At 40.9% G+C, this 25,450-nt stretch overlaps 1 protein-coding gene and 1 long non-coding RNA gene across 10 annotated transcripts in view; one reads left to right on the top strand and one right to left on the bottom strand.

The window, feature by feature from the left end:
- Positions 1-600, bottom strand: part of LOC112545186 (uncharacterized) — a 78,147-nt gene extending 77,547 nt beyond the window's left edge. For all 3 annotated transcript variants that reach the window (XR_016350053.1, XR_003088631.3, XR_016350052.1), the window contains exon 1: positions 461-600. This is a non-coding gene — a long non-coding RNA (uncharacterized LOC112545186). The remainder of the gene's footprint in view (positions 1-460) is intronic.
- On the top strand, positions 99-21,565 carry HNRNPA3 (heterogeneous nuclear ribonucleoprotein A3). Of its 7 annotated transcripts, XR_016350051.1 has the most exons (13): positions 139-254; positions 3,390-3,492; positions 9,006-9,128; positions 9,208-9,354; positions 9,444-9,654; positions 9,867-10,163; positions 10,247-10,321; positions 11,494-11,664; positions 14,466-14,591; positions 14,676-14,745; positions 18,397-18,475; positions 20,273-20,347; positions 21,248-21,565. XR_016350051.1 is itself a non-coding variant. In XM_089779775.1 (12 exons), coding segments are annotated over exons 2-11 (1,308 nt in total). In that variant the 5' UTR covers positions 99-254; positions 1,233-1,365; the 3' UTR covers positions 14,729-14,745; positions 14,838-15,209. The 7 variants fall into 7 exon arrangements, 6 of the variants coding, with proteins under 6 accessions (XP_089635901.1, XP_089635903.1, XP_089635900.1 ...); XM_089779775.1 differs by lacking the exons at positions 18,397-18,475; positions 20,273-20,347; positions 21,248-21,565 and adding exons at positions 1,233-1,367; positions 14,838-15,209 and having other exon boundaries at positions 99-254; XM_089779777.1 differs by lacking the exons at positions 18,397-18,475; positions 20,273-20,347; positions 21,248-21,565 and adding exons at positions 1,233-1,349; positions 14,838-15,209 and having other exon boundaries at positions 99-254.
- The last annotated feature ends 3,885 nt before the right edge of the window (positions 21,566-25,450 follow it).

Raw genomic sequence — 25,450 nt, forward strand, 5'->3', positions numbered from 1 at the left:
GCTCGCCCCCTCCCGCTTCCGGGGCTCGGAATGAGCGGCCTCCCCCGCGGTAGCCTCCTGGCGGGAGAGACAGGAGGCGGCCCCGCCGCTGCGCGCGAAAGCTCTTCCGAGCGCTCTGTTAATGAGCGTGCGCACGAGCTGTCTCGAGCCCGCCTCCCCTTTTCTCACGTGACTCCTCCTTCTCTTCCCCCGCCTGCCCTCGGCTCCATATTGAATTTGAAACTGAAGGAAACAAGTCTGGTCACAAAATGGAGGTAATCGCCGCCACCGCGTTAGCGCCGCATGGAGGGAGCGGGGCTGCTGTCTGGCCAGAGGCGAGGGAAGGGTCGGGAAGCCGCCTGCCGCCGCGATCCTGCCCGGGCTCCCCGCGGGGGGGATGCGGGACGGGAGCGCAGGCAACTGGGTGTGTCTGGCTGGCGCGGGGACGGGGCGGCAAAACGGTCTCCCTCCCCCAGCTCACCCGAAGAGCTGCCGCCTTCAGGCCCCTTTCTCTCCGCACCTCAGCCGCTTCGACGCTGCGAAATGGCGCACTGCCCCGGGGGGGGAGGGGGCCTCCATGTTCCTGCTGCTGGAGCAACGCGGCTTTGGCCGCCATTTTGCCGCCCTGAGTCTTCTAGTCCTGGTGGAGCGGGAGGGGGTGCTGGCACCGTGGGTCTGGCCGGGAAACAGCAGTGCTCGTAATGTTCCCTCCGTCAGGGGGAGGGGTGAGCACCCAGTACAATCCCCAGTACACGCACCCAAGGGGAAGGCGTACGTAATCTCCAGCAACACCCCTTCTCCCAGCATCGCCAAGCGGCCTCCAGTCGGCACCCCACGGAGGCTGGAACGGCCGGTAAGCTTGAAGTACACCCCCAACCGCGAAGAGATACAGCTTCAAAATGCTGTTCTCTAATTCCTCCTCCCTCCCCTTAGAGACAGCCGGAAAATGCCTTCTTAGAGGGACATTTACCCCCACCAGCAAAATCCCCACTGTCCCAAGAGAGACTAAAGAGTCTTGTATTAAATTTGATCCAAAGCCCATTGAAGTTCAGTGGGACTCATTGACTGCAGTCGGCTTTGGATCTGCTCCACACTGAATATCAAGATACAAAGCAAATCGCACTATGAAGTCCTATCTCTGGGAGCAAACTAGTACACAGTTGTTCCGTTCTCTGCAATCTATTGGGGAGGGATATGGGCATCCCTGCTCAGTAGAAACTCAAACAGCAAGATTCCACCACTGCATTTCTCAGGTGTCCATGGCTGAAGCTTGTAAAAGCAACTAGAAGAAAGGGAGAACCTGACTGCCTCCATTAGTAACTGCTACTACATTAGAGGCAGAGAGGAAACTCGAGACAGTAGCAGAACAGGTCAGAATAACTTTCCATGTAAGCAGTTGTTTTAGTTGCTTGAGGAATGTCGGTGCACAGTTGGCAAATGGCAGGGGAACTGCCCAACTAACACGTAATAATGTGGATTTTGATTAATATAGCTTGAAAATCTGTGGCATGCCTAATCACATTAATATTTTCTTGCTCTTCACAAGAGATAATGTTACTTACGTTGGGAATGGTTGTCTGCAACAGCGTAAACCATTTACATTGTTTCTAGCCCACATTTCATAAACTCTTAAAATCTTCAGATATAATTGCTTTAATTACAATCATGTTTAAATGTAATGCCCTAACTTTCTGTGAAATGCACTGCAGATGGCACTGCCAAATGTTGTCACTTCTGCATATTGCAAAACCATCAGGCCTGCATCTCAATTGATGCCTCATGCATTTAATTGACCTCTAAGAAGTCTAGTGCTGGCCAACATAGAGCCTTGTAGTAGTGATAACAGCTCCTGATATGAAAGTGAGAAGAATTAGAACCGTAAAAAGGTACAATAGAGGGAGAACAGAATGGGTGGCCTCCCACACCCCTAACAACTTCCCTTGGGCCTGTGCTAGTGTGTATCAAAACCTACCAAGGCTCCCTTTTGGCAGCCCCTGACTGTCTTCAAATCCTGATTTCACCACCCACCTCCTCCAGCTACTCAGTTCCTTGCTTATGTGGTATATATCGAATAGGCTCCTATTTGCTCTGGCAAATCTTGAGAGAATTTAGTAACTTTTACCAATGATGTGACATGGATCAGACTGCACCAAACTTAGAATTGAGGTAGACATTGCCTGAGGATACTAGAGAAGTACTGATGGTACTTTTATAGAAGCATTTATGCTTCTAAACAGGATGGATTGTGTTAAATCACAGCCTTTAAGTTTTATTACAATCTGGTAACTTTGAGTTTAAATAACAGAGTTTAGGTGAGCATTAATTTTTATTCTATAATGATAAAAGTTTTGACTATCACATGCTTTAAATATGTAGGCTGCCTACCTAAACAGCTAATATTTCTACTAATTACATTTTTCAAATACTGCTATGGGAATAAACATAGAATTGCTCCTGATTTACCAGACTGTATTAACTTATTCAGAGATCTATAGCAATTATATGTTAGAATTAAACCTAAAACAATAATTACCAGAATATTTTGTTCAGTAGATTGTATTGTACGCTACCTATGGTGACTAGAAAGTTTATATGTTTACTAAATATGTGTGGTGGTGTCCGGTATTCAAAATTGTAAATTGAGGGCCTAAACTTCAGTGTTAACTCACATAACCAAGGAGTAGTGCAGACATTGCTGTCCTTTACTATAAGTGAAAGACCGGATCTAGCACAATTCCAGGCACTTTTTTCAATCTTGGATTGTCATGTTGACCACCTACCTTACTTAAACTCCATTCATCTGAAGAAGTGTGTGCCCACAAAAGCTCATGATACCATCTGCGGTTTTTGTTAGTCCTGCAGCACCTTAGAGACCATTGATTGTGTTTAAAGTTTTCAGTTATAGACTAACACAGCAATGGTTTTTTCTCCCCATGTTACAGTGCTCCTCTCTTGTAGGATTCTTGCTCGGTGAGTAGAACACAAGGGAATATTCCAGATAAAAGTAGGGAAATTCTGTTGTTAAAATTTGTTAGCCTTCAAAGCTTCCAATGTTTATCAGGAACACAATCCAAGACCAGGAATATTTTATACAGTAAGATGGCTGTTGAATATGATAGCTGTACAATAGCAACCAGATTTCATGATGTCTTAAATCAACTGCAAAACACTTTTCAGACTTCATTTTCCTAACTCTAACAATTAGACTTGAACCCTGCTGCAGCAATTTCCCTCTAAGTTTCCATCTATTTGCTGTATAAAAAACAATAGAACAGATTGAGTTTTACCACACTGACATCCCCTCCCTCCATCCTTAGTAAAGCTACTTGCTTTTACCTGCCTATGCTGCTTTACATATGGGGAAGAAGACCCACAAATGTAAATACTGATTCATACTGCTTGTTATATAGGCTAAAAGGAGCAACTGAGTTAGCACATCCTTCCAAAATGTCCTCCATGAAAGAGGAGAGAGATATTGAAGACTACAAGAGGAAAGGAAGAAGGTCTTCACAGGTAGCGTTTCCTTTATTCTTAAGTTTGTTCTGTTTCTCCTATATGGGTGGATGAAGGGTGTTGTCTGTTTCTATGCCAGGTATATAATAGTTCACTACACTGTATCATTCATGCCTACTGGATTCTATTAACAACTTGGTCAGACCCTCCCATCCCTTGCATTATAAAGAGAAACATAATATTTTAGCAGCAAATTTGTTGCTAAAATGTTATGTATAGTTTTACTTCCATAGGACAGACTCTCAGAACATGAGGTAAAACCTCCCTTTTTTTCTGTTGTTACAAAGTTCTTATAAATGTCCTCAAAGTTGCTAACTTTCACATTGAGGCATTCTCTACCTTATTGCTTATGATCTCAGGAGCATCAGTAGTAAACTAATGAATTCTTGATCTTATTCAGAATTCCTTCTATTGTTCTCAGAAAGAAGGAAGACCGTATATCCGTAACTAAAATGAACACCCAATTCCTTACTTCTGGATGTGAGACTATCCCTGGTAAATGTAACATCTTTATCAGATATATCAGTCTTCTCTCTGGACTAAACATGCCCAGTTTAAAAAACCTGATGTATCAGATTATAAAACCTTTATCACTTCTGTTCCTTTCCTTTAGACTCACACCAATTTATCTCCATCTTGCTTAAAGTGTGGCACCAAAATCGGACCCAGTACTCCAGCTGAAGCCTCACCAGTGCTTCAGTAGAGTTGAGCAGTTACTTTCTATGTCTCATGGACAATATTCCAATTAATGCTAAGGATGTTAAAATGTATTTATTAAAGTAAACATAGTACAAAATGGGAATAAAGGATATTTTGTACTAAAGTGGCCACTGAACCTGTGGGGAAACAATCCCATAATTATTTTTTGTATCAGCCTTATTGGAGTACAGATAGAATGTAACATCAGTAGCTCACTCCCAACCTACAAGGATGGAATGAGTCTTATGGTCACTTTAGTGCTGCAGGTTTCGTGATGAAAATGTTAGGGAGATTGTGACTTCTCTCAGAGGCATAGCCATGTTAGTCTGGATCTGCAAAAATGAGGAGTCCTGTGGCACCTTAGACTACCAGACTTCTTAGGGCATACGCTTTAAGTAAAACCCATTTAATCAGATGAATTGAAGGGGAAATTACAGAAGATGGTATGTATATATAAAACAGGAGTGGGGAACCTAAGGCTTGCCTGGATCCAGCCCCCAAGGCTCAGGGCTCCCCCACAGCATTGGAGAACCCATGCTGGTGCTCCAGCCCACCTGTTCCTCACCACATTAGCTTGGCTGGAGCACATAAAATCTACTAGCCTAGGACCCTCACCACTGATATAAAGGAAGAAGTTGCTTGTGTTAATGAAGCTAATCAAGTCAGTGTGGAAGTGGGTCATTCATAGCATTTGGTTTGGAGAGGTAAACATCTCCTTTTTGTGTGTATGAGATTTCTCTGACTTCTATGTAGAAAGGCCCTAGGTGAGTTGTCCTGCCAGTCTGGTGAAAAGGGGAGGCCCTGAAGGTGGGGAATGTCTGAGCTTGCTGAACTCCTCAGTGGTGGCTCCTTTGAGATTGGGTCTGGATCCCCATTTTAGGCTTTGCAACATGTGCACAGGGTTATAGTGGTACTGTGATTAAGTGACCAGGCCAAACCTGAGTGCTTGCTGTCACTCAGTGAAACAGATGGCAATATCCAGAGGAGAAGAGAGCTGGACCCAGTCCTACAGGATATAGGAGGTTCCACTGGGACGAATAGAGGGCAGACTTGCTCAGCAGCCTCCCTCCCCTTATTGTGCCAAGATAAGTGTTGCAGTACAGAGCAGTCTGTTTAGGGGGGTCACTGCTTCAGGAGTAGGAGAACATGCTGTCCTGTGACTTTTTCTTTTCTTTTCTTTTTTTAAAGCAAGGTATGTTAAACATTTTCACTAACCACAGTCTTTGGCTTTTACTAAATTTATCGTGGCTGTAGTTGTTTTTTTCTTGATTAAAAACAGACAGATCTGCAGCCAGTTTTCTAGACAAGAGTCTTCACCAAATATTGTCACTGTTAAGTCTTATTTTTGGTCTTTAAACACTTGGGGACTGAGCTGTCCTATCTTATTCTTAAGTAGGGTTGGTTCCTGCAGAGCAGTTGATATATGCTAACAGGAATTGTATAAAAGCTTGTGTTGGCACTATATGTACATCTTTCCCCAACACTTGATGAAAGTTGTTGATATCTGGAGCTGTGAAAACAGCACCTGTAAGTCTAGGAAAACACTAATCTAAAAAGCGTTCCTCAGAAGTTGCTGTGCTATGAATATGAAACAAAGGAATGGAGGAATGGACATTGGAGCTGTTTCTTAAAACTTAATTTGCTGTTTCACTTAGCAGTGCTTTTGAAAGGGAACTTAAGTGGCTAGCTTTCAGTGTCTCCAGACAAGTGCTGTGCAGGCCTACTGAGGGTTTTGCTGGCAGTTCCCGTATGTAGGTGGGAATGCCTAGGATCTGGAGAAATCTGTTAAGGGAAAGGACAGACTTCGGCCTGCAGTATCTTGTACTTCCCGCCTCCCTCATACTTCTCTGTTGTGGCTGTTAGTATAACAAACCTAGGGAAATGTTGGGCTGGCGAACGGAGCCGGAGACACCGTGAAGTCGGTGGGGACTGCAACCAGCCCCCTTCTTCCCCTTCTCGGTGCGCGCGCTGTTTTGGAGTCCGCTTTGCTATCACGTGATCTCCCTTTCCTCTCGGCTCCATGTTGAGGCGAGGGTGAACGCGGCGACTAGTGTCCGGTCACAAAATGGAGGTTACCGCTGCTGCGTTAGCGCCGTGAGGAGGGAGCGTGGCCGCTGGCCTTGGCTGACGGGAGGGAGGAGGAGGCCTTATTGAAATTCAGGGAGGGGGGCGGGCGGCCTGCGGCGAGTGCTGTCTGCGCGGTGCCGGAGCGGGACTGGCCGCCTCCCCTTCCGGAAATGAATGTGCGTCCTGCATAGACGCGTCCGCGCCGCGAAATGGCGCCCTGCTCCGCAACGTGGGCTTCGGGGAAGCTGCTCTTCCCCTCGGTTCCTCTCCTCAGAAACCCCCTGCTCGAGGGGAGGGAACAGGCTGAATGTAGCTGACAAGTGTAAACGACCTAATCCTCAATCGCGGAGACTAACACCACAGTCTTATCTCGTGCACTCGTGAGGGACTGATGATCTCATCCCCTGGAAACTAACATCCTGGAAATCCCAGCCAGCCATCTCCAAAGAATGAAATCCTTAAACTCCCTAGATAAATATGTTCATCTTCTTGGAGAGCTTTTCTGAAAAAAAAATCATACCCCCTAAGAACTTTTGTGCAAAAAAATTAGTGTGGGGAAACTAAGTACCCAGCAAAATGCCTCCTGCCTAAGGGAGAAATGAATCATTTTGCAAAAAAATGCACTAGATATCGCAGGGAAAGACTGCAGTGTGTGCCCCACCCCAGGAATGACTCTTGTGCTCCAGGAATATGACTGGAGCACAGATAAGACATGGATTTCTTCCATATTTTAAAATACACATTTGCTAACATGTTGAAGAAAAGGGCCCATGTCTGTCCACCTTTTCTGTTTGCAGGTCCCTTTCAACACAGGAACCCTGCTCAGATTCTCTGGCAGTTCAGTGTTAGTTTTTCTTCCCCATTTCTTTTTGCTCCGTTAATGTGAAATATTCAAGACCTTGTTACTCTATAAATTCAGTGTCTAGTAAAACTAAATCAGGCAGGCACATCAGGGGAAGCATTGTGTTTGTGTACACAATCAAAGCTGGCTAATGTAAAGGTAGAATCATGTAGGTTAATATTCTTTAGCATATGTCATGTACAATTATAAAGCTACTAATTTCATTATATTGCAGTTAGAATCAGGTACTAATTGCAAGTTTAGTCATGGTATACCCTTAAATTTTTTTAAGTACAAATGTAATTGAAGTATTTGGAGCAAAGGTACTCAAATATTTTCAGAGTCTGGGCCACTAAAAATAGTTCATGAACCATGTCTCCCACTTGCAAACACAGGACTCCTGAAACCCTCTCCTCTCCCTTACCATCACATAGTATCCTGTATGGTAACTAAATCAGTTTGTTTAAATACAAAACTGATAAGGGGCTTGCTTTTGGCAGTGCGCACAGATTCTCAACCAAAAGTGAGAGCCAGCTCTTTTTGACTCCTCAGCCATTAGTCTTTGCACTATAGTCAGGTATCCACTTAATTAATAGTTCCCAGAAGTGATACAAAATTCAGGCATAAGACTTTGTTTGCTAAGCACTCTTGCACAAATAACTTGTAAAAAAGTTGTCTTTCAAAGCATCTATATTTCTTTAATTCAAAGGGAAGTAAATATTTTTCTGGGAGGGAAAAAAAACCTAACCATCTCTAAACTGCAGGTTGGAGTGGCAGACTAATTTGGCCTCAGATACAATGTTAGACTTAATGTTTCAGAAGGCTTTACAATGGGGCTTTGTAGAAAAAGGTTTTAATGAAGACACAAAATAAGCTTTACAGTTAATTCCGTCTTCCAAAATTTTTTAAATTTTAATTCCAAAAATGTCATAAATGTTAGAATTAGGGATGTGTTAAAACATTTTTTGTAAACAGTTAACACTGTACACTATCAAATCCCTAGTTAGAACACAATTTAAGTGTTCTTTAGAATTTTGTATTTATTTTTTATCAATATTGGACAACATTTTGGGTTTGTAAAAGATGAGCATTTTAAGAGCTATTGTCATGTCCATACAGGCTTTTTCGCAGTTTAACTCTATTCTTATAACAACACTTTCAGGTAAATCAGTACAACTCTACCATATAGACAAAGCTTTGTTTCAGTCTTGGACTACGTGTTGTCCACAGGGTTTTTTTTAAAGGTGGGAGGGGAGCACAGTTATACTTTCGACAGGATAGCAACAATTCCATTAGCCATGTTAGGCTGAATGTTGGCAAAGGAGACATTTAAATCTTGCTGTAAAAGTTTTTACAACTTTGGCTAAGATTTTCAAAGTGATTTTTTTATATATATATATATATATATATTTGGTTGCTTATTGTGAAGGGTCCCATCCTCTGAAAATTGGGCCCCTTTATCATGTGTCTAGTGATTTTTGGGAGCCCAATTTCTCCTACCTGAGGGTAAAATGCTTTTTTGCCAAACCAACATGACTATGGTCATCAGTTCCTTGATAGTGCCTTTTGGCTTCAGGGTTCTTTATTTTAAATCTGGTTTTAAATCTGCCAGTATATAGTGGTGGTTCATTTATAATCTTCCAAGTCTCGGTAACAAATAGCATTAACATTAGTAGCATTAACATGTCATATTGAGATAAACTGTGTCATGTGCTTGTTACATAGTTATAGGTAGGACCAAGCTATTGTGAACATGTATTTTTAAATAAAAAGCTGTATATTGGAAAAACTGAAAATACAGAAGAATTACTATTTTATAAAACTTTGTTGGCTTTACAGAACACAGATAAGTATTTGTAGTTCGCTGAGGAAATATCTTATGGGTTTTTGTGTGTGTGTTTTTTAGGGCCATGACCCGAAGGAGCCAGAACAGTTGAGAAAACTGTTCATTGGAGGCCTGAGCTTTGAAACAACAGATGATAGCTTAAGAGAACATTTTGAAAAATGGGGCACGCTCACAGACTGTGTGGTAAGTTGTCATAATTCAAAAAATGTTTCTGAAATTATGTGCATACTTACTACATTTAAGGTGATATCTGATCTTATAGGTGATGCGAGACCCACAAACAAAACGTTCCAGGGGTTTTGGCTTTGTGACCTACTCTTGTGTAGAAGAGGTAGATGCAGCAATGAGTGCTCGACCACATAAGGTTGATGGGCGTGTGGTTGAACCCAAGAGAGCAGTTTCTAGAGAAGTAAGCTAATTTAACTTATACTTGAGTATATTTATTTATTTATTATATTTAGAAGTAATGAATACTAAATGTAACTTCTGGCCTTCTAGGATTCTGTAAAGCCTGGAGCACACTTAACAGTAAAGAAAATATTTGTTGGTGGAATTAAAGAAGATACAGAAGAGTATAATTTAAGAGACTACTTTGAAAAATATGGCAAGATTGAAACCATAGAAGTCATGGAAGATAGGCAGAGTGGAAAGAAAAGAGGATTTGCTTTTGTAACTTTTGACGATCATGATACAGTTGATAAAATTGTCGGTAGGTAGCTTATAGAATGTGTGAAATTGAAACAATATTCTGATTTTACACATCAATGCATGGGATGTGCAATTAGTAAGCAAGTTGTTGACTAAACACTATAGGAAATATATTGCATATAGCTTTTAATCTGTATTTATGCTTTTCGAAAGCTTTGGGTAGCTCATGTTCTAGTGAATAGTAAAAACTATTTCAAAATTTTTATTTTCTAGTTCAGAAATATCATACTATAAATGGCCATAATTGTGAAGTGAAAAAAGCACTTTCTAAGCAAGAAATGCAGACTGCTAGTTCACAGAGAGGTGAGTTTGGGGTTGTGGATAATAGGATATTTGTACATAGTTTAGTTTTCTTTTCATTTCATTTAACATCTGTAAAATGTCTTGTAGGTCGCGGAGGCGGCTCAGGCAACTTCATGGGTCGTGGAAGCTTTGGAGGAGGAGGAGGAGGTAGTGGTGGTGGTGGTGGTGGAGGAAACTTCAGCCGAGGAGGAAGCTTTGGTGGCAGAGGTAGATGATTTGAATCCTTTTCATATAGCATCAAAATGAGAGCTCAAACAGACTTGTTCATGGAAAAACTTTCTTTGATTCAGGAGGCTATGGCGGTAGCGGTGGTGGAAGCAGAGGAAGCTTTGGGAGTGGTGATGGATATAATGGATTTGGCGATGGTAAGCATAATGTCTCTTGATTAGAACTAGCTTTGGACTTGGAAAGTGAGGTAATTTTGGCAATGATAGCTTGGGTTTTGGGCAATGTGATTTCAATAACTTCCTTTTTTCAGCACAATTACATCTTACTTGGAGGTGAGATAATTAAAATGAAACTGATACAAATTGCAAAATGAGCCTTAAACATGTATTTGATTATCATTTACTTAAATGTAAATATATATGGAGTGAAAATAGTTAAATGAAAGCTATTCTTTTTCTGTTCTTATGCTTGCTATTGGCTGAAATCAAGGGTCAAGATTACATGGAAGTTGTCCTAATATCTGAGGTCCATATGTAAAATTTCATAAATTTATCATCTTTGCAGATTTGGGTTTGGATAAGAATCCAAACCCATGGCGGGACAAAACCTCTGAATGTTGCCCACCAGCAAGATGTTTTCAGAAGCAGAAATGCCACTTGTACAATACAGGAAATAGTCAAATTTCTGTTTTTAGGCCTGATCTTCCAAAAATGTGTGAAGTGGTCACATTGAGTTCACTGGGTCTGTGTAAAGTTTCTCTCCAAACCTGTTTGTGGGATTGGTGTGTATGGCTACGTCTAGACTGGCATGATTTTCCGCAACTGCTTTTAACGGAAAAGAGCATCTAGATTGGCACGGACGCTTTTGCGGGAAAAAGCATTTTTGCCATCGGGGCTTTTTTGCGCAAAACAGTTTTTAGCTGTCTACACTGGCCCTTTTGCGCAAAAACATTTCCGGAAAAGGGCTTTTGCCTGAACGGGAACATCAAAGCATTTGCGTAAGAAGCACTGATTTCGGATAGTAGAACGTCAGTGCTTTTGCGCAAAATCAAGCGGCCAGTGTAGACAGCTGGCAAGTTTTTGCGCAAAAGCAGGTGCTTTTGCAGAAAAACTTGCCAGTCTAGACACAGCCCCAATGTGTTGTATCCTTTTGGTATGATTTTCTTATGTATTAAGCAAGAACACCTGGTAGTGCTGGTGCAAATATAACATAAGCTACTTAATTGCTTAGATATACAAACTAAGGTAACTTATATAGCTATTAATTCATCAAGATCATTCTTGTAGCTATCAGTCTATACCCAGATTTTTTTGGTACAGTGACAATCTCTCTCCTCCTCTTCTCCCCCCCCCCTTTTTTTTAATTAAAGGTGGAAACTATGGAGGTGGCCCTGGTTACAGTAGTAGAGGGGGTTATGGTGGTGGTGGTGGAGGACCAGGATACGGAAACCCAGGTGGTGGATATGGCGGTGGCGGCGGCGGCGGTGGTGGTGGTGGTGGAGGATATGATGGCTACAACGAAGGAGGAAATTTTGGTGGCGGTAAGCAATATTTGCAGATCTTTAAAATGTTTCCCTCAATTTACATTTGCTAGGTATAGAACCTAAAATTACAGGATATGCTAATGATTTTAGAAATTACAATGAGGTGAGGATATGGCCCCAAATATAATCAACTAAAGGCTAGTAAAGAGGGAGCAAGAACTTGCCTTACAATTATACTTAATTGTACAGTCTTCCATTGCTCTGGAATTCTTATTTAAAAAAAGGGGAGGAGGCTGTAACTTTGGGGAGAGGTAATCAGATAGTGGACACCTTGAGTGAGGAGGTGAGAATTCCCAAGACCATCCCAAGTTGATGTATCATGGCATGCCTGTCATTTCAGCAAGGTATGAACCCCAAAGCCTGCATAAGACACTTTTGCTAATAGTTGAAATACTAATATTTAAAGGCTGCTTTGCTATTAAGCCCCTGTGTATGAATTCTTAAAGAAGGGATGGGTATGCATGAAATGTTGAAATATCATCTGTCTATATATGCAACTTTCAATGAGGACACTATTTTTGGTTGTATAATAGCCGGCTTAAAAACCCCTTTTTCTCCCTCCCTGCTCCAGCTGTGTCTCAACCTTGGGGGGGGAGAGGCACAGTGGTCTGGGAGCTGGGACTACTTAGTCCCAGCTAGTGCGGTTCTGGGACCTGCCTGTGTGCCTGACACCACCTACATTTAAACTGCAGAGCTTCAGCTGGGCCCCTTATCAACTAATTATGTAGTTGATGCAGATTGTATCAACTACACCATGAGTCAGTTACCTGCTTCTTAACATCCTTATCAGTACATTGGAAAAACTGTGCTTCCGCAGAATATAGCATACATCCCTTGTTATCTGGAATAAGAGATGCCAGAAAAAGCAGATTTAAATGTACAAGCTAAACTCACAATGGCAGAATGTTCCTAGTGTAATATACTCTGTAATTATACCCACAAAGCCCATTTAGGGATTGTCTGTGGGGCTGTGCGCTGCAATATGCACTAAACCACTTTGTTCTGTGTAAACCCTGTTAATATGAGCATAATAGCTACTTACTTCACATTAATATACCCATGGCAGTGTATGCTGCAACTTGCCCCCAATGCAGGCTGCAGAGGAGTGTTTTTGTAGATCTGGTCAAAGTGTGAGCCTCTTTTTGAAGATAACTAAGGCTCTATTGGCATAACAAACATGTCCTCTTCTATTCAAGTGATTTGGAAACCTTTCCATAAACCCATATAGACAGTTGTAATGTGTGTTATCTTATGAGTTCATCTGACTTGATTGGAAAATATTTTTTTTTGGTCATGTTGACAGTTTTGGGAGCTCTTCTACTTTCAGGCATTGCACTGATTAATAGATTTAATTCACTGATTAACAAATTGGTGTTTCATTTGATTAAAACCAGTGGATCTCTTTTCAAAGACACTTTAAATCAGAGTGTAAGAATGCCAAATAGAAATTTAGCTAAACTTGGTGATATTAGTTCAGCCATTCTTCCACTGATTTAAGAGCACCCTGTCTTCCAAAAAGCATCAGAATAGTTAAAACAGAGAGGTTTAAGAAATACATTTAGTTAAATCCATGCACTTATATGTAGACCTAACTAAACTCTTCAGTTAAGCACGCACTGAACCATTGATGGTTTTGATTAGCCATGTACTTTACTGGATTCTTAGGATACGGAATGAGGAGTGGGCCCTAAGTTGAAAGAGAAATCTTTTTGGTTTTGTTTTGTTTTGTTTTTTTAAAAGAGAAAACTGAGCTGCAGTTTCCTGGATAACTTCTTTTCCCAGTATTGGTGGGTAGCTAGTAGCTATTAATCGCTTGAAAGAGTTTCAGCTTGTTTAACAGGCTCTACAAATACGATAATCCTCTAGATGTGCTTTTCAGTGACCAATATAGCAGTATTTGTGGGTTCTTACAATAAGATCGTCCAGAAAGAAATCCTGAATTACAAGTGAAAGCTGTAAATTTGGGTAATTAATTGGTCATGACGCCTCTGTAGAAAAACTGACTTTCTGCCTTTATGGAAATAGAAATAGGAGTGAGATAATGGTATGGACGCTTGGTCACAGGCAAGGTAACTGATGTTGTTTTCCCTGAAATTGTGTTGAAAGTTGGATTGGCATGAGCTAGTGTGAGGCTGTGGAAAGCCGTGAGACCAAAACTGTGTAAAACTTGATTGTAAAGGCTTGTCTACGTTGCATGCACTCTCTAAATAAATAAATAAAAAGCTTTGCTTTTTGATTGTACCATTTTCAGCAAAAGTTTAAGACCCTATTATAGGTATGTCTACATTTGCACCCTCTCTCTCGAGGGATGCAAATGAAGACATTCAAAATGGCAAATGAAGCCAGGGTTTAAATATTCCACACTTCATTTGCATATTCACGTTATGGCGCTATTTTGAAATAACAGACGCTAGCTATTAAGACAGTTTTTTCGAGAGAAGGGTTTTCTCTCGAAATAACCACGTCTTAACAGCATGTTATTTCGAAATAGCGCCATAACACGAATATGGAAATGAAGCATGGGATATTTAAATCCTGGCTTCATTTGCGAGTTTGGATGTCTTTATTTGCATCCCTCTCTCTACAGAAGTGTAGACATACCCTATCTGATTTAGTGGGAAGTGAGAAACTGCTGTTTGTTTTCTTTGGGAGGGAGAAGGGAGAACTTGTGTTGAAGGCTGTATTAACAGTGCCAGTTTTGAGTGTTTTCCATTTCTGTGGAGTTTTTCACGTTTTTGTGTTTAAAGCTGCCTTGCATGGTGAGTTTGGGATGATTAAAAACATGAAATTTGTTTCAGGTAATTATGGTGGCAGTGGAAACTATAATGATTTTGGCAACTACAGTGGACAACAGCAGTCGAACTATGGACCCATGAAAGGAGGTGGCAGTTTTGGTGGCAGAAGCTCAGGCAGTCCCTATGGTGGTAAATATAACTTTGAGCAAACTTCTTTTTTTTGTTTTAAATAACATGCAAAAAAAAAATGGTCAATATATGTATTACTCCTAGGTGGTTATGGATCTGGAGGTGGAAGTGGTGGCTATGGTGGCCGAAGATTCTAAATGGAACCAATAACAGGGTGGGTATATTATATGTATAGATGACGACGATGATGATGATGAATATGCAGCTGTTCACTGAGTAATAATTTTCTTATCCTGTATTCAACAGGCTACAGTTCTTAGCAGGAGAGAGAGAGCGAGGAGTTGTCAGGAAAGCTGCAGGTTACTTTGAGACAGTCGTCCCAAATGCATTAGAGGAACTGTAAAATCTGCCACAGAAGGAGCGATGATCCATAGTCAGAAAAGTTACTGCAGCTTAAACAGAGAACCCTTCTTGTTCAGGACTGCCATAGCCACAGTTTGCAAAAGTGCAGCTATTGATTAATGCAATGTAGTATCAATTAGATGTACATTCCTGAGGTCTTCTATTTGTTGTAGCTTTGTCTTTCTTTTTTTTTTCATTACATCAGGTATATTGCCCTGTAAATCGTGGTAGTGGTACCAGGAATAAAAAACAATTAAGGAATTTTTAACTTTTCAATATTTGTGTAGTTCAGTTTTTCCACATTTTAGTTCAGAACTTTAACAAAAATAAAGAAATGTAGTTCAGGGTGTTTTTTGTTAATAGAGAAGATTTATGCATTTCTCAATTACCATTTTGTGTTAATTTAAAGGTAAATGTAGAAACACCTGATTTGCAGTCTTAAGGGGTCTAGTCTCAATGTGTATATGTAACTCCCATTGACATGAGTTATATATATGCAGATCGAGAAAATGTTGCATTATAGTTTGTTTTAGATGTATTACTAGGATTGAGTTATTTAAACTAGTGTTGTGAATGATAGAATTAAGCTTACGCTCAAATGAAAATTTCAAATTACTTTTTGGTTTGTGCATATTTTTTAATTTGTAGTTCTGTATAACTTAGTGCTGGCTCTGCAAGAAAAAAAGGCATGATAAATATTTTAACAAGACTCTAAAGTCATATTCAAACTGCCTCCAGTCTCATTTGAGAGATAGGGTATACCTGCAGTCTCTTGCTCCAGTTCTGGGTGAAGAGAGGATGGACTTGATTTTACCTTTTTCAAATTCTTGTAAAGGCCAAAAGGGTGAAACTCAAGTGTCTATTATCCTAGGATATGAAGTTAGATATTTTTAGATGAACTTATGCTTTAAAGAGCAGCCTCAATCCAAGAGAAACACATGAACTATTTCATTTGAATGTGCTATCATAGGAGAGAATAGCTACATGTTGTAAACAATTTAATGGCTATATGCTTCCTTGTATACACCCTAGGCATTTTTTCTGGACACATCCTTCTGACTTGGAACAAAGAGTAGCACAGGTATAATCCCTGACAGTCTCAGGTAATTCATTAAGCCTTATGATGGACAAACTGTCATAGTTAAAGTCCTTTTTTCCTCTAAAGATTGAGCTCAAGTAAGAGATTCAGGGTTATTTGAAAATAAAGTTGGTCATATTTCAGTGACAGGACACCTTTTTAGTTCTAAGATTTGATACCAGGGCGAGTTTGATTAAAAGAAGCCCATAATTAGAATATGCATATCATTTCAGATTTAGGTCACTGGATGGTGGTGGTATAGCAAAACAATTCAAGCAAAACAACTGGGTGACGGTAATGCTGAAAAGGATCTGGGGGTTGTAGCAGATCACAAATCAGTCGTCTATGGTGTATTTGCAAAAGGGGGGAGGGGTTGATATTCTGAGGTGTATTAACAGTATTTCCATGTAAGATTGGATTGGGGGCTTACTTGTTCCTCTCTACTTGGTGTTAGAAAGAAAGGCCTGAGCTCTGGAGTATTTTCTAATACTAGGTGCCACAATTAAATAAAGTTGTGGATAAATTGGAGAGGCTCAAGAGAAGAGCAACAAATAAAAGGTTTAGAAAACTTGACCTACGAGGAAAGGCTTAAAAAAATTAGCATGTTTAGTCTTGGGGAAAAAAACATGGAGACCTGATAATCTTCAGCAACATTAAGGGTCTTTACAAAAAGGATGGTAATGAGTTTTTCTCAATGTGCACAGAGTGTATGACAAGTAGTAATAGGCTTAATTTGCAGCAGGAGATTTAGGTTGGATACTCTGGAAAATCTGTCATTCGAGGCCTTTTTAATAACAAGTAGGACAAACCTATCGGGGATTGTCTGATTACTTAGTCCTGCCTCAGCACAGGAAGGAGTAGATCACCTCTGAAAATCCCTTCCAGTCCTCCATTTCTGAGATTGTTGTTTATAGTCCTAGCTAGAGAACTTGATGCCTTACTTTGAACACCACATTCAGGCACTAGTCATCCTATTTGATTTTTCTCTCAACTCTTGCCAGAGCAGTGCTTTGCGTCCTACAAACCCCGAAGAGTAGGGATACAGTCAGTAGAAGAAAAACCCCAGACATTTGACAATATGTGGTGCTCATATTGCTCTCACCTGTTTCAGTATAAGGTGGTAAATGTGCAGTATAAGGTGGTAAATGCAATTCCAGCACAGGAATCCATCTTCAAAGATGTTATGAAATGGCTTAAGTTCCTATCAATCAAACAACAAAAGTTACCATTTGAGTTGTAGAAGAAATAAAATTCAATAAAATATTAAACAATGTTGCCAAACATTGTTATGAGGGTGTGTTCAAATTTCAGAATACTAAAAAACATGGAACATTGTCACGGTTGATAGGCACCAAACTGGATTTTTTTTCCTACTTCTTCAGTTTTTTCCTGTGAATGTTCTAAAATGATTTTTCTCTAGGTTAGTTTTAAAGAAAACTCAGTAGCTCAGCATCTGCATGAAACTAGACTTTACTAAAATTGCATACATTGAGATGGGAATTGATGAAAGGGTACTTAAATGAGTTACTTAAATCACCTTCAAGAAGCTTGTAAAGAATGGGTCAAACTTTAAACAATACCTCAGATCTGGCATCTTACCTGGATACTTGCAAAATTGTGGGTGAGTTCTGCAATCACACATTTCAATCACTCCTTGACTTGCATTTGCAGATGCTTGCCAACAAGGAGTTGGGTAAACTTAAATTTGCATCTGATTGCAGGGAAAATTAGGATGGGCTGAGGTTGACTGTTCTCTCTTTTTTTTTTTTTTTTTTTTTTTTTAAGGCCTCTCTCTGTACCTACCTTAAACTAACATAGTAAGTGTTACAGGATTGTTTATTAACAAGACTCATTTGCAACTTTAAAGAGTTGAAGTCTGCAAGTGACTTGTTCTTAGGTGGGTGGGGTAGGTTAGTTGTGTGCATTATGGAAAAGTGTAAGCTATGAGACAGTGATTAACCAGCTTTAAGAATCTAGGATGTACTTCTTAGCAAAGTATGGATCAAAGGACTCATAAGACAGGACTTCAGCAGCCAATTGAGTATGGACAAGTCAGCATAATTAAAGAATGACAAGGCAGCAGCAGCAACAGCAGCTTCAACTTCCAGAGAAGTGAAGGCATAAGATACTGTGCTGATAGTGAGCAGCTTTCCAAAGGCTAGTTAAATCTGCTGAAATATCGAAGAAAGTCTAGCAAGAGTTCTTCATCTTTTGGAACCTCCTTGAGTGATAGCTACTTGAGTTGACACAAAATCAATAGGTCTAGCATTTAGACCTGAAAGGAAGGGCAATGAGATAGGTAAGGTTTGCCTTTAAATTTTTTTTCATGAATTAGAATAGTGGGGTTTTTTTAAACAAGGTAAGAGTGATATCTTTACATTGCAGGTTGAATGAGAAGCTCCTGCTTGACAAAGTGAGGAATGTCTTGCGTATCCTCGTCAGAAACCTTTTATTAACTGAATAGGTAAGAATTCAGGTGCATGATAAGCATTTGATCATGACTGACCCTTTCACTCACTCCTTTCTAGATTCCGCCCCCCCCCCCCCCCCCCGCCTTTTTATTAGATTTGTAATGAGCTTCTTACTAGGTGAAAATAAATTTGGTAATGCACTAGCTCATGCCACCTTCTTTGGCCCCTTTACATTGTTTGCAGACATGAGCCTCAATTGAAGAATACTGTGTTGTTATAAACGAACATCTGCCTTAAATAAGCAAAGAACAAACAGGTGGTGTGAACTGGATTAGAAGAAACATACCTTCCTTCGTAGTATTAAGGATATTTGTTGTGAAAACAATTCTAAATACATAATTTCTCAACTGTTTGTATTCTAGTAATACATGGAACAGTGATTGAGCAGTGGACTACAGGCTTTCTGTTAAGAGAACTTGTAAACAACCATTTGAGCCCCAATCAAAATAAGTCCTCAACATGGTAGTGACTGTACAGTAATGCAGATTAAAACATTTCTCCTTGTTAATAACAATGATCTATTGCTTTACAAAAGTCTAGGCTCCCTAACCACATTAGTAATTAGCAATGTATAAAGATAGGTTGGGTCAGTCATTTTTCTGGCTCTTATTTTTTCTTTAGGATGTCCTATAACAAATATGGATCACTTAGGGAACGTCTAGACTACAGGCTCTTGTCGACAGATACTGTCGACAAAGTGCATCTAGACTACATCCAGTTGACAAAGCAAGCTGCTTTGTCGACAGAGTATAGACGCAAAGGACAGTGTAGATGCAATAATGCCTTCTATTGACAGAACTCTGTCGACAAGACATTATTCCTCGTAGAATGAGGTTTGCCGCCGTCAACAAAACTGCTGAGTTTTGGTGACAGAAGGCCACTTGTCAACAAAACTCTGTAGTCTAGACACACCGTTAGTGGCTTTTGACTTAAAAGAATGGTTTTATTTGTGTGGGGACAGAAAAACCGTCCAATGAACACTTGCTTGTTTTTCTGTGTTCATCTCTAGAGACCAGAAGGTGTCCTGGTAGGGAATCTACATTGTAGCCTCTTTTTACACTGGTATCTAGTACATGTTTACTTGACTGAAAAGTATTTAATGTAAAACAAACCAAAAAAAACCCCTCAAATACTTCTTTCAGTGAATAATCATAGTTCCTGTGCTACTTAGCCAATATTGTCTGTTTAAATTACACTAAAATGGAAAAAATAAACATTTCACTTAAATGGTTTTAGCTGTTAAGTATTTGTTTATGGTTTTTAATTAGTACAAGAATCCCACCTGTGAGCACCTAGAAATCCAGCCTTTGACAATACTGGTGTGAATCGGTATTAAATGTCTTAGTTTTCATCCTCTCGTTTGATAAATGGTATTGATTTCCTAATGTAGTAAATGGTATTGAGTTTCTACAATGAAACTTATTTAACATGGCATGTTTGACAAATGACATTTTCATGATTTACAATCAGTTGCTGCAGCCTGCCTAATCTAGCATTTTGAAGTGCTTAGAACATATAGCGTATCCAGATATAAAATTCCTAGAAAGTATTTAGTTCAGTTGGAAGATGTATAGATTGATATACTTGGTGCTTATTAGGATGGCTCTAGAAAATAGCTACAAAACATCATTCTTTCTGTGGACTTAAATGCTTTGGAGATTTTTTTTTCTTACTATCAAGTGTAAAATTAGGTATCCAGGTGTCTGAAATGAGCTTCCTAATATTGCTAAATAACAAATAAGTTATTGAACTAACTTCTGCTTACTGTTTTTCCATTGCTTATGTTTTAGTTTCATCATACCAGGAGATCAACAAATCTGTAAAGAAAATGGATACACGATACACCTGAATATCTGAATTTCCAGGTAGTACTTACTAAGGCACTTTAAAAAAATGAGAATTGTCCTGTTTTCTTGACTGGACATTTTCTTTAGCCAAACTGTTACAGGCTTCAGATATTCAAACCAATTTACTTGGTGTACTGCTGAATAAGCAGTAGCTGCCATACTTGTGACCAAAGTAACTGCCAGATCAGTTTCTAATTGGTTGCTTTGTAAAGTACGTTTGGGTACCAAGAGTGTGAAGTGTTACTGAAATCAGATTATAATGAAGGATCAATTTTATTTTTCTCTTTTTGCTGTTAAAGGTAGTTACAAGGCATTTATTCCTTTGTTGCCACTTAAATGGGAAACTCCATTGAATGCTTAGAAGTATGAAAACTTCAGTATTTATTTATCTTTTAATTGTCATCAATGTTGAGTATCTGGTCTGTCTTGTTTCCCAGCAGAGGCCCAGTTTGATATAGTGAGACTGAAATTTGGTTTGCCACTAGAAATTTTGGAAATAAGTCTTCAGATTAATTAAGCTGGTGGTTATCTTTTACTACTTTGAAAAATTCTGGTTTCCAGTACTTCACTGGATGGCGGGAAAGATTCTAATCCTTCCGTGCATCAGAGTCACGGTATCTTGGCTTACTAGCTCAGCTATATGTTTAAGACACTGTAAATGTTTAGGTTGTGCCCATTAAAGGTCATGGTATTATCTATGTTTTTTGTTAATCTCTAAGGTGCTGCAGGACCATTCATTGTTTTTCTAGTTCATTGTATAGTTACTTCACTGGAGCATTCCTTTTTAAATACCAATCTGTGGTCCCTTTTATTAACACTTGTATTTTTAAATTCAGTTGAACTTAATGATACCAAGATAGTCTGGGATATGCTAACTTTAATGCATCTGATATTTTTTCTCTTCTGTGGATGCTGCAGGATGAATCCTCTACCTCAGGAAAAAGCTATTTTAGAACTCAAAGGTGCAAGTCTATCCATCGTAGAAGAACGACCCTTTGAAATTATCCTCTGTGGAAGACTCAAACAAATCTACAATTAAATTATCAGATAAGGCGTATAAAGGGTAATAGTGTAACTTTAAATCTTTCAATCAAACAAGTGTTAGAAAAGAACATCCATAAATGTTAATACTGTAGCAAAGTATTGTTGATGGATGTAAATGTTAAAATATTTCTACTTCTCTTTGAGAAGGACGTGTACATTGTCATGAGTTTTTAATAAAATCTTGGATCAGTGCGTGTGTGCGTGCGCGCGATCTTTGAGGCTTCCCGAGCAATGGGTTAGAACTATTCAGATGAGTGTGGTATAAGCAACCGATCTTATGCTCTTTGACTGGAGTTAAATGTGTGGTCTTTATTGAATTATTTCCCTAGTCCATTGTGTGAAACACTTGGAACTGGTGGGGTTGACCAGTAGGTGAATTGCGTTTCCATGGAGATTTGAGACAATAGTATATCGATGTTGTGTTACACTGGCAAGGTTGAATAGGAAAACATGAACTGCTGCCACCTTGTAACTTATATTACTCACACTCACATCTTGGGAGGAAAAGGCCAATTTTCAGGCTATCTAGTATTTTCATGTGTACTGAAATCATCCTTTTCAACTGGAGAGTTGTGCATGTGAGGGTTTGTGGCTCTATGAGCTTAGCTCTTAGTATTGGAGATGAGGCAGGATATTTGAACTTCAGGGAGGCAGGACAACTTAGATTTAACAGAAGACCATAACGTATTAAAAATCCTCCCCAAAAATTTATTCCATTGATTGAGCATGATAGTTCACCAACCAGTAGATTAGGATCTACTGCTAGATCTCAGAGCCTCTGACAGGTGATCCTGACTGGTTTGGCCTGGAAGCTATCAAGTGCTGGTGCTTAAGTTGCTCTTCTACCCACTCATGGTGCTTCTGCCCTTTAACTTGGAGCTGCCCCCCTGGGAGCATCCTGCTTGCTGTGGACACACACTCCTCTCCTGACCCAATACATAGTTGGGGGGGGGGGGGGGGGAGTGTTACTACTTTGACTGCTTGCAAAGTGTGTGTTTTGGCTTTTGACTGGTCTGTGCATTTCATAATTTTCATTTCTCTTATGCTTAAATTTAATTCTTGGAGTAGTGAGTTTTAAAATGTCTAACTTGTTGTGGTTGGAGTCATTATCCCTATGGTAACTGCTGTTCCTGGATGTGGCTGGCATGTCCCTGCAGCCCCTGAGAGTCAGAGCCAGGGGCCTTCCACGTGCTCTCCTTGCCTGCAGACATCACTCCTGCAGCTCTCAGTGATCAATAACCAGGAACCATAGCCAGTAGAATCTGTGAGCTCAGTGCCTATAGATGAGGGGCAGCACATGGCGCCATTGCTGTACATGCCACTGCTTTCAGGAATTGTGCAGGACCAGGGCAGGAATAAGCCTGCATTAACCACACTGTTTCACCACCCAGAAGCCATCTCAGTTAAATGATGCCCAGCCAGCATCTGCTTCCTGAACTTCTATCCTAGCCCTGAACCTCCTCTTGCATCCTACCTCCTGCCCTAGATGTGAGTTCCCCTGCACCCAAACTTCTTCCCAGAGCTTGCACCTGAAACCCCTCCTGGACTCCATCCCATACCCTGGGCTAAGCCTGGAACCCCTTCCACACTGTGGCACTGGAAACATGTTACAAGATAAGAGTCGATTATTATAAAATAATTCTCAATTCTATTAGTCTTTTGTAACTTCTCATACCTCCTGTTTGCATTGGGTTTCTGAAATGCATCTATAAGAAATATCCCTGCCTAAAGTGCCTTCTCTCTTTCGCATGCAGAGGTGTTGTAACCATGTGAGTCCCAGGATATTAGACAGTGTGGATGAAGTGATATTTTAATGGATAAACTTCTGTTAGAGAAGATTTTGAGCTAGAGACAGGTCTTTCAGATCTGGGGAAAAGTACTGTTACAGCTAAAAGTCTAGGTTGAACAGACAGTTAACACAAGAAGTTGATGAACATTACGAGGGGGACCACCATGTGGAGAAAATGAGCAGCAATATGTTTCTGAAAAAATGTTGAACACACCACAGCTACACTATATCACCTGTGAGGGTTCTGCAAAAGCATTCAGTCATTTTGTATCTGAGTTGTCCTCAAAAGAAACCACAACATTATGGGCCTGGGAGCTTACATTTATTACTCTGCTAGATTTTAAACAGTATTTCCTGAGTAGAAATCTAATTCCCTTCTCTCCAACCATCACCAGTGACTGCACAGAGGTTAAATGGCCACACTGAATGGTCCTTTGAATTGCTAACTGCTTCTTCTAGTAGGCTAGGATTTACTGTCAGGGGCTGCGTCTAGACTGGCAAGTTTTTCTGCAAAAGCAGTTGCTTTTGCGTAAAAACTTAACAGCTATCTACACTGGCCGCTTGAATTTCTGCAAGAACACTGATGATCTAATGTAAGATTGTCAGTTTTCTTGAAGAAATACTATGCTGCTCCCATTCGGGCAAAAGCCCTCTTGCGCAAATGCTTTAACAGAAAAACTTTTCAGTTAAAAGCATTTGCAGAAAATTATGCCAGTCTAGACATAACCAGGGTGTCCTGACAGGTCTCCTACTCTGTCTGAGCACACATACACGCATCCTTCTGGTTATTACAATCGTGTGCTGTGTTGACTTGTGCAATTAGTCAACACAGCAGAATCAGAGCCCCCCCAGCCCACAAATCAGATAAGGATCAAAGGTTCCCAGCCAGGTTCATTGTTAAGGGGAGTTTAGTAACGGTTGTCAGTAGAATCTACTGAACCACTACACACATACCCATAACAATGGACAAAAACTGCTTTCCCCTGCAAGACACCACTTTATATACAGGTACAAATAAGTTAAACATCACTCCTTAGGTTTCAGGATACCACCCTGTGATGTTACCTAGATATCACCCTGCTCCTAGTGGTTTGATTAGAACAGGGGTGGCCAACCTAAATCTGAGAAGGAGCCAGAATTTACCAATGCACATTGTCAAAGAGCAACAGTTATTTCACCAGCCCTGATTGTCTCCCTACCATCACTCAGCGCAGCCCCACTGGTCAGTGCTTTCTCCTTTTCCTCCTGTCCAGTGGGAGACACTGGAGGGGAAAGCATGGGTGTGACAGACTCAGTGGAGGGTAGGAAGTGGCAGGCTCCTAGGGGGAAAGGGTGGAGTGGGGCAGAGCTGGGAGTTGAACAGTGAGCACCCTTCATCCCAGTGGAAAGTTGGCACCTGTAGCTCCAGCCCTGGATTTGGTACCTATGTAAGGAGCTGCATATTAACTTCTGAAGAACCGCATGTGGCTCTGGAGCTACAGGTTGGATACCCCTGAATTAGAACATCTCTAGCCATTATGCTGTCAAGTTAGACCCTTTCCTGAACCTGGGTGGATATCTGTGGGGAATGTAGGTATCAAGGCTTTTAACAAACTGGTGGTACCACCCTTTTGGACTGTGCTTTCAACTTATGACTAGTAGCAATTTCTGTTTTATAGTCAGTTGCTAGTACCAATTACTGTTCTACATCTGGGCCTATTACCAGTTGGTGTTTTACCCTCAGCTGCGTAAGCAGGGGCCTGCCTCTTGCTCACAGTTTAGCTTTGCATTATATTAGCCAAGTTTTGACCATTGTTAGCTAGGTCTCAAACCAGGCCTGAGTTCAGGGCCGGCCGGAGGCATGGGCAAGCTGGGCAGCTGCCCAAGGCACCAACCGATGGGAAGAGGGGGCCTGATGGCAGCTGTAAGGGGTGCGCAGTGTCCCTTGCAGCGTCCCTTACAGCTGCCATCAGGCACCGCACGCCCAGCTCCCTCAGCGCCGGCCCGCCCGCATCCCCACGACACCGGCCAGCAGTGCTCTTCCTCCCCCCCCCCCCCCCCCATTCCCCATGGCCCGGCTCGTATGCCAGCAGTGATGACTGGGTCACGTTTGCGCCATGTGCCCCGGGGGGGAAGACCCCGCGCTGCATGCCAGCGGCTGTAGCTGGGCTGCGCGTGCACCTGGGGGCGACACCACATGCCCGTGCCCGGGGTGCTGGAATACCTGAGGCTGGCCCTGCCTGTGTTACATGAACTTTAATTTCAGACCCTTATCTTACTACACTTTATGCTTAATCTTTTCCACCAGG

Source organism: Pelodiscus sinensis, chromosome 7, assembly GCF_052426305.1.
Source record: "Pelodiscus sinensis isolate ZL-2025 chromosome 7, ASM5242630v1, whole genome shotgun sequence".
Classification (NCBI taxonomy): domain Eukaryota; kingdom Metazoa; phylum Chordata; order Testudines; family Trionychidae; genus Pelodiscus; species Pelodiscus sinensis.

Coding starts and splice junctions, on each gene's coding strand:
- HNRNPA3 (XM_089779775.1), top strand. Junction 3,493..9,005: donor AAGGAAGAAGGTCTTCACAG/GTAGCGTTTCCT, acceptor TGTGTTTTTTAG/GGCCATGACCCGAAGGAGCC. Junction 11,665..14,465: donor AGGAGGAAATTTTGGTGGCG/GTAAGCAATATT, acceptor AATTTGTTTCAG/GTAATTATGGTGGCAGTGGA.